Here is an 8,326-nt window from a genome sequence, read left to right as displayed (position 1 = left end):
AGGTCTCCCAAGAGGCACAGCAGAGCTGTGGAAACAGGCTTGAAGCTTTCCAGACACTTCCAGCGCTTGTGTCTGCTTTTCGCAGCCCAGCAGCCCCTCTGCAACTAGAAACCTTCAACACACATTTTCCCCCTATCCCACCCTGCTCGTGGGTGTCTGGGAATGCAGGACGGCGGCTTGAGGCCACAGAAATCTTGCAGGGGTTTATTTTGGGATGCCACATTTGATAAACCAACCGCTCTGCATCCTCCGGGACGTGGGATGTGGGGTAGGGACCTGCTCGCTTTGGGCGCAGGCACCGCATGCTGCCAGCACTGGCCTCTGGCTCAGTGGTAAGAGGCCCCGGGTTGACATGTACAGGTCTCCAGGAGTGCTCTCTCTGCTGGGGGATCTCCCGCAGGGGAAGGGGTGGCAGTGTAGTCACAGCAAGCACATTGCTGCTCTGGTTTCTGATATTGCTGGAGCCCCTGGGCACGGCCACACTTCACATTTGGAAATGTATGACTTCTCCCTGCCCCGTCTCATGGGTGAGAAGTGGCCAGAGTGTGCCTGGGAGACAGCCCACAGGCATAAAAGAGGAGGTCAAAACCCGAGGTAGATGTTAGGAGTCACAACAATGCAGAGCGAGTACCAGCGGATGAGCCTCACCTTGTGGAACCCAGAGATGTGCCCAGGTGCCTCCAGTAGTATCATGAGCTTTTGCAGAGCAATTGGGTATCTCCAGCCGTCTCCATGACAAGTGATGGCCTTCGGGAGCTATGGGACTGCTGCTGTGTCCTCCAGAGAGCCAGGCTATCCCAAAGGCACCAGCACAGGGTGGATCTCTCCAACTCCTGCCACTGCCAGACCACACATCCCCTATGAACATGAAGCTTTGGAGGTTCGTAGAATCACAGAATGGTTTGAGTTGGAAAGAACCTTAAAGCTCATCCAGTTCCAACCCCCTGCCATGGGCAGGGACACCTTCCACTAGAGCAGGTTGCTCCAAGCCCCGTCCAACCTGGGTGTCTGATTGGTGCCTTCAGAAACAGAACAAGAGGTGTTGGGCCGGTTCAGCGTCATGGTAGCGGCACCGTCGTGCTCCCCAGGGACAGAAATAATGTGGATGACACGTGCAACACCGATGGATTCTCTTATCCTTTCCCTGGTGGTTCCTCCTCCTGCAGGAGGGCACCCTAGGTTATCTCTGGGGAGGACACCTACACCCGCCATGCCTGAGGGTGAGCTGCTGAGGTGCAGTGCGGGACCATGATGGATGGCTCAAGACCCTCTTCCTGACTCCCCACCGCTGATCCAGGAGACATCGAGGACGCGGGTTACCCCATCACACGTCTGCTCATGCTGCTGGGGTGTGCAGGAGGCTGGGAACCATTCGCTGGCTGCACTGTGAAACATGGTTTCCTGCTCTACACATCCCCCCTGCAGCCTGTTTCTGGATAGAGAAGGATAAAACCTGCATGGATAAACCCCTCCCACCACAGCACACTCCCTAACCTCCGCAGGCTTCAGCTATCAGGTTTATCCAGCCACCTCAGCTGTTTCCTTCACCTCTCAGCCTTCCTCTTGCCTCTCCTTTGGCGTCAATGCCACGAGCTCTGCCCCGGTTGCTGCCCAGCAAGAGGAAGCACCGGCCTCTGCTCTCCCACAGCCATTTATCATCTGCGCCACACTCTGCGTGTGGCTGATAATCCGCTGTGAGACATAAACACCCGCTCGGAGGTTTTGTTTCAAAGGCTCCTTTGATTCCAGGCATCCCCGTGTGGTTTCCTCTTATAGAAATGGAAGAATTCTTCTTTTAAAACAAGAACAGGTTCCCAAATCCTCAGGGAGGCTGAGTTTATAACCCAGTGGCTCTGCTGGAGCTGCGATGATAAATGATCCCATGCTTTGGGAGCAATCAGGGTCACTGATGAGGAATTACTGTCTCTGCACTTCTGTTTTTAAGCTGCTGCTAAAGCACTCTACAGCCACGGCTTTGCCTTGGTACTGCCAATAAAACCGCAAAGACGATGCTTTTAACAGCCATGTGGGTTTAGGAAGAGTTTCTGTCGCTGCCAAGATGCTCCTGGTGAAGCCGTTCTGCTCGGAAGGGGTCCTTGTGCCCTCCTGTGTCACCAGCGATGGCACCCAGCCTGTCTGCCACATTCGCTGGTGCCTTCTGGGGCTCTGGCTTTCAAGGAAGATCTTTTACCCCCCCCAGGAACTTCCCTGCGTTTCCTGTCCTTCCTCAAGGACCACGGCTGCAGTGACCCTACACCTCCCAGTGATAACCGTGGAGAACGATGTGGGGGGGCGAGGGGGTTCCCTGCTCCCTTGGGCCCCTCGCTCACGATGGCGGGGTGCGGGCAGGCCGGGCCGGCCCTCCCGTGCACAGCCCAGCCCAGCTCCTGCTGTGCCCCGGGGCCGGGGTGTCCCGGGGTACCCCGCATCCCGCTCAGGCTGGGTTGCCATGGCGACGGCGGACGCTCTGCCAGGCCAATGAGAGCGGTGCGATTGGGGGGGGTGGTTGCTATGGTGACCGAGGAGGCGTTGCTGTTGGGGGGGCGGGGCTAAGGGGAGGTGTTGCCATGGGAACAGCGGGGGAAGAGGTGGCGGTGCAGGGACGCGTTGCCATGGGGATGGAGTGACGGGACAGGGGGTACGTTACCATGGGGATGGGGTGTCGCTGTAGGAATGGGGGGGTCCTGGAGACGTTGCCGTGGGGACAGGATGTAATCATGGGGATGGGGAGTCATGGAGACATTGCTATGGGGATGGGGTGCAGCCACGAGTACCACTGGAAGGGTGGGGAGTGTGTTGCTATGAGGATGTGGTGCTGCTGTAGGGATGGGGGGGGGTCAGGTACGCATTGCCATGGGGGTTGGGGTGTAGCCATGGGTACCAGAGGGATATAGGCTGCGTTGCCATGGGGATGGGTATAGGAGGAACAAGCAGAGGCCTCACCATGGTGTAGAGCCACCTGCAGCCGCCCCAGGGCCAGGGGTCCGGTGCCACATGCTAGCTCCACACTCCATGCTTAGACGTGGCCCCTTGGCACTGGCACCCCTGGAAGTCCCCAAGCTTCCTCTGGCTTCCCTGCAGCCCAGCAATACTGGCTGGCTGGCTTTTCTCCATGACAGCCTTCCCCACTATGCCAGGGGTTGTTGGGGCAGTGACCCCAGTCCAGCTTCTGGCACAAAGCCAAACCACCATGTTTTCCAGCACTCTCAATACTGTCACCACCAGTGCCCAGCAGCTCTTCCCAAAATCAGGTGCTGCAGAGCACTTTTTGACATGCCATGCTGCACCTTGCTATGCCATGCTGCACTGTACCACGCCATGCTGCACCATACTATGCCATTCCATGCCATTCCATGCTGTGCCGTGCCATGCCATGCCGTGGCATGCCATGCCATGGCCTCGCTCTACAGCACAGCTCCAGGAGTACGGGGGACACTCGGTGGATGCATCCCAGCTCTGGGTCCACCCTCCAGTGTCCCCCCATGCTGGGCAGGGTCTGACACCGCTGTGCAGAGGGGCACTGTGGCTGCGGTCCTGCGTGGGTCCATCCCAGTGCCACTATCTCCTGTCCCTGGAGTTTGATCCCGGTGAGGCCGTGACCAGCAGCATCCTGGGGCAGAGAGGGGGTAACGACCGGGCGGCTGCGGGGCCGGGGGCTGCGCCGGGTGTTCATTAACCTGCAAGGGCCCAGCCTGCAGCCCCACGCATGGGGGTGATGGTGGGGGGGGCAGCACCCACATCCCCAGCGCGGGGGGGATGGGGGAACCCTCGGAGTGCTGAGGCGGGTCTGCCCGGTCCCCAGTGCCGGGTCCCGGGGTACCTCTCGCCCACCCCACGCGTGGGGCCCCTCCCCGCAACACCCCCCCCGCATTGGCGTGTCGGGAGCGCGGCGGCGAGCGGCGTTGGAACGCGCAGGTGCGGAGTGGAGGGCGCAGAACGGGGGGGGGGGGCGTGGGAAACCCGTGCTGGGGGGGGATCCCCTAGGGGGCGGGAACGGGCGGCCGCAGCCTTGACCCCGGGGGGGCGGGACGGCACGGGACGGGACGGGACGGGACGGAGGGGAGTGGAACGGGCGGGCAGTGCACACAGGCCGGGCTCCAGAGCGCGGGCAGGTGAGGGGGGGACCGGGAGGTCGCGGGGGGCGGGGGGAGCTGCTCTCCGGGACTCGGGACCCCGGGGTCCCACCCGAGGGCTCGCACTGTCTGCACTGGGAGGGAACTCAATCCGGGGTCGGGGTCCCGCAGCGGCCCTGCAAGGTGGCGCCCCCCCCCCCCCCCGGGGCCTCCACTGCTGTCAACCTGCTTCTGGAGTGACACAGGGGTCTGGTAACCAGTGGGATTGGGGGGAACAGCCCCACAGCGGTGGCATCCATGGGGGTTCAGTAGTGCCGTGGTTCTGACGGCTGAGGTCAGAGGCACCGTCTGTCCCAGAACAGGGCAGGCCCCCTCCATGCCTTCCTGACCCACCAGCCAGTGACCCCCCCAGCCAAAGCTGCCACATCAGGGTGGGCTCTGGCCATTTTGGGGTGTTACCGTGTGCCCATTGCCTCAAGCACCCTCAGCCTGAGGAACGGTGGGCACTGAATGGGGTGCTGGTGGAGAGGACCCTCAGGATCACAATGGCTCCCCCAGTATCCCTAGGGGTTGGTGGCTCCCATGAGACTGGTGCCACACTCAAAGGGGTCCATGCTCCCTGGGACGGGAGAGCCGGTACGGCGTGGCATGGTGCATGGCCTGCCTCACTGGCACAGCATTGCAGGATGGGACAGCATGTGCCGTGCTGGGGTTTGGCACTGCCAGCAGCTGCTGGTGGGGAACAACCAGGGCAAGTGCCTTGGTCTGCAGCAGGGATGTGGGATCACCTGCTCTCTGTGCCGTGGCTGGCACTGGTCACTGCGGCCGCAGGCAGGCCACAGCCCCACGGCCCACAGCTCCCTCTGTCCCAGGTCCCCCAAGGATGTGGCTGCTCCGACTCACCTGGGCACTGCCCATACTGGGCATGGTGGCCGGCTCTGGCCCCAACCCCAGTGCTGGCCCCACCGTGCTGCCTCCAGACAAGGCTTTAATCTTCGCTGACCTGTCTGCAGCAGAGCTGCATGCTGTGCGGACCTTCCTCATGAGCCGCCCAGAGCTGGGGCTGTCCCCGAGCCGCGGAGGGCCCCTGGCCAAGAACACGCTTTTCCTGGTGGAGCTGCTGCCCCCCAAGAAGCGGCTGGCCCTGCGCTACCTGGACCATGGTGGACCCCGGCCCCGGCGCCAGGCTCGGGCCATCGTCTTCTTTGGTGGGCAAGCAGAGCCCAACATCACCGAATTCGTTGTGGGGCCCCTGCCCCGGCCCAGCTCGTACCGGCCGCTGCAGTTCAAGGGCGGCCGCACCGTCCCCTTCACCGCACGGCCCATGACGCAGCTGGAGTACGAGCTGCTGCATGGCGTGCTGGCGCAGGCGATGGAGCCGCTCCACCAGCTGCTGCGCGACACCACTGGCTTCTGGTTCCACAACTGCTCCCAGCGCTGCCTGACCTTCACGGACATCGCGCCGCGGGGGCTGGCGTCTGGCGAGCGCCTGAGCTGGCTGGTGCTGCAGCGCTTCGTGGAGGGCTTCTTTCTGCACCCGGTGGGGCTGGAGGTGCTGGTGGACCACCGGGACCCCGACCCGCAGCTCTGGGCAGTGCAGCGGCTCTGGTACAACGGGCGCTACTTCTCCAGCCCGCAGGAGCTGGCTGAGCGCTATGAGCGCGGCACGCTGGCGGTGGTGCGGCTGCCGGAGCCCCCCTCACGACAGCTCTTCTCCAGCTACGAGCCTCGCGGGCGCTTCACCACCGGCACCCCCACCGGGGTGCATGGGGCCAAGGTGTGCGAGCCCCAGGGCCGGCGGTACCAGGTGCGCGGCAACCAGCTGGAGTACAGCGGATGGAGCATGGCTTTCCGCCTGCGCTCCTCTGCCGGGCTCCAGCTCTTCGACCTGCGCTTCAATGGGGAGCGCCTGGCCTACGAGGTGAGCGTGCAGGAGGCCATCGCCTTCTACGGTGGCCACACGCCGGCCGCCATGCAGACCAAGTACATGGATGCCGGCTGGGGCATGGGCGCCGTCACCTATGAGCTGGCCCGTGGCATCGACTGCCCCGAGACGGCCACCTATCTGGATGTGCACCACTTCTATGATGCCGATGGGCCCGTGCGCTTCCCGCGTGCCATATGCATCTTTGAGCTGCCCACCGGCGTCCCGCTCCGCCGCCACTTCGATAGTGACTTCCAGGGGGGGTTCCACTTCTACGCTGGCCTGGAGGGGCATGCGCTGGTCCTGCGCACCACCTCCACTGTCTACAACTATGACTACATCTGGGACTTCCTCCTCTACCCCAACGGCGTGATGGAGGCCAAGGTCCATGCCACCGGCTTCATCCACGCCACCTTCTACACGCCACGGGGCCGGCGCTACGGCAGCCGCGTTCACAGCCACGTCCTGGGCAACCTCCACACCCACCTTGTGCACTACAAGGTGGACCTGGACATAGCAGGTGCAGCACCCCGCTGCCCCCCAGCTATGGGGCGGGCGCTGGGTGGTGGGACCAGACCCCACGTGTTGACCTGGGGGACTGGGAGGCTCATCCCAGGGGAGTGCCGCTGCCTGGGCACAGCACAGACCCTCTGAAGGTGTCCCCCAGCCATGGTGGCACCTTTGCGGGGTCCCAGCCGCATCTCACAGCCTCTCTGCTTGCAGGCACCGGCAACAGCTTCGAGACGATGGACATACGCTTCGAGAACATCTCCAACCCCTGGAGCCCAGGCGCCCGCGTGGTGCAGCCCTGGCTGCACCGGCAGCCCCGCCACAGAGAGCGCCAGGCCGCCTTCCCCTTTGGCACGGTGCTGCCACGCTACCTGCTCTTCTACAACCCGCGCCGGCGCAACCGCTGGGGCCATGCACGCAGCTACCGCATCCAGCACAGCTCCCATGCCGGGCCCGTGCTGCCGCGCGGGTGGCAGGAGGAGGAGGGAGTCTCCTGGGGCAGGTGGGGGCCCCAGAACCAGGATATGGCTATGGCCAGACCCACTATCTGCCCAGCCATGTCGTGGCCACAGTGTTGGCACCTTCCCTTGTGCCATCCGCTCCCAGTTCTGCAGGCTGAGGAGTCACGGTCATGGTCATGGTCACTGCTGGGTGACCCCAGTAGAGACCCCCATTCCCAACATGGCACCCCAGAGCAGGCAGCAACATACACCCAAGGGGCACTATGAGCACCCCAGTTGTGGGGGCTGGGGCCCCCTCGCCTGGCACAGCGGGGATGCAGCGGTAGCCGCACCAGTGCGCATTGCCACACTAAGCCCCCAAGAGCTGGTCCATGCCAGGACTCCCTGTCAGCCCTGGGTACCCCAACGCAATTGTATGGTGGGTGGCCCAGGCAGGGGTGGGAGATGGATCCTGCCCTCAGTGCCATTGAGGGGCCTGATCCTGCCCTATCCCACTCAGGTACCACCTGGCTGTGACGAGGCACCATGAGAACGAGCCCAGCAGCAGCAGCATCTATGCCCAGAACGATCCCTGGGAGCCCTTGGTCAACTTCGAGGGCTTCATTCGCGACAACGAGAACATCGACGACCAGGTGACAACATGGGGATGGAGCTGGGGGGGGCTGCCAGGCCCCACTGGCACTCATGGGGGGTCCACTGTGCCCCCCTGATGTCCACGGTCTCATCCACACAGGACCTGGTGGCCTGGGTGACCGTGGGCTTCCTGCACATCCCGCACGCCGAGGACATCCCCAACACGGCCACGCCTGGCAACGCCGTTGGCTTCTTCCTGCGTCCCTTCAACTTTTTTGACGAGGACCCCTCGGTGGCCTCGCGCAGCCCCGTCATCGTCCGCCCCCTGGACCCCCCCACCTTCTCCCACGTTGAGATCCAGCGCTGGGCACCCGCCAGCCCCGGCCCCTGCATCGCGCCGGAGCCCTTCACCTACAATGGCACCTACCGGCAGGAGTGACCAGCCACAGCACTGGTGGCGGCACTGGGGACACCCTGTGCCACGGGGACATCAGGCAGTGCAGCACCTGCCGTGTTCTGGGCTCAGTAAAGGCGATGCCACCTCCTCTGGCCCCATCCCTGCATGGGCCATACGGCAGCCCTGGCACTGCCGTGGGCAGTGCAGCTGGCCTGGGCACCGGGAACATCACATCCCGCCAATCGGCTGTTGCAATATTTAATTCCACCATCGTTCAAGGTTCCCCACCCTGCACCATGCTCCTGGCCTTTGTCCCTGTCCCCTAGGGGGTGTGCACTGGTGTCACTCCATGGCACCATGCCCCCATCCTGCATCTCCCATGGGGTGC

General features: G+C 63.5%; 1 protein-coding gene across 1 annotated transcript; it reads left to right on the top strand.

The window, feature by feature from the left end:
* The first annotated feature begins 4,048 nt into the window (after positions 1-4,048).
* On the top strand, positions 4,049-8,180 carry AOC1 (amine oxidase copper containing 1). The gene is made up of 5 exons (XM_030493005.1): positions 4,049-4,112; positions 4,946-6,517; positions 6,721-7,009; positions 7,468-7,600; positions 7,702-8,180. The coding sequence occupies exons 2-5, from the start codon at positions 4,957-4,959 to the stop codon at positions 7,978-7,980; spliced, it is 2,262 nt and encodes a 753-aa protein (XP_030348865.1). The 5' UTR covers positions 4,049-4,112; positions 4,946-4,956; the 3' UTR covers positions 7,981-8,180.
* Positions 8,181-8,326: the final 146 nt, after the last annotated feature.

The sequence above is a fragment of the Strigops habroptila genome, chromosome 1 (assembly GCF_004027225.2).
Source record: "Strigops habroptila isolate Jane chromosome 1, bStrHab1.2.pri, whole genome shotgun sequence".
Lineage (NCBI taxonomy): Eukaryota > Metazoa > Chordata > Aves > Psittaciformes > Psittacidae > Strigops > Strigops habroptila.
The sequence above is the reverse complement of the archived record's forward strand: the minus strand, read 5'-3'. Positions and strand labels throughout refer to the sequence as shown.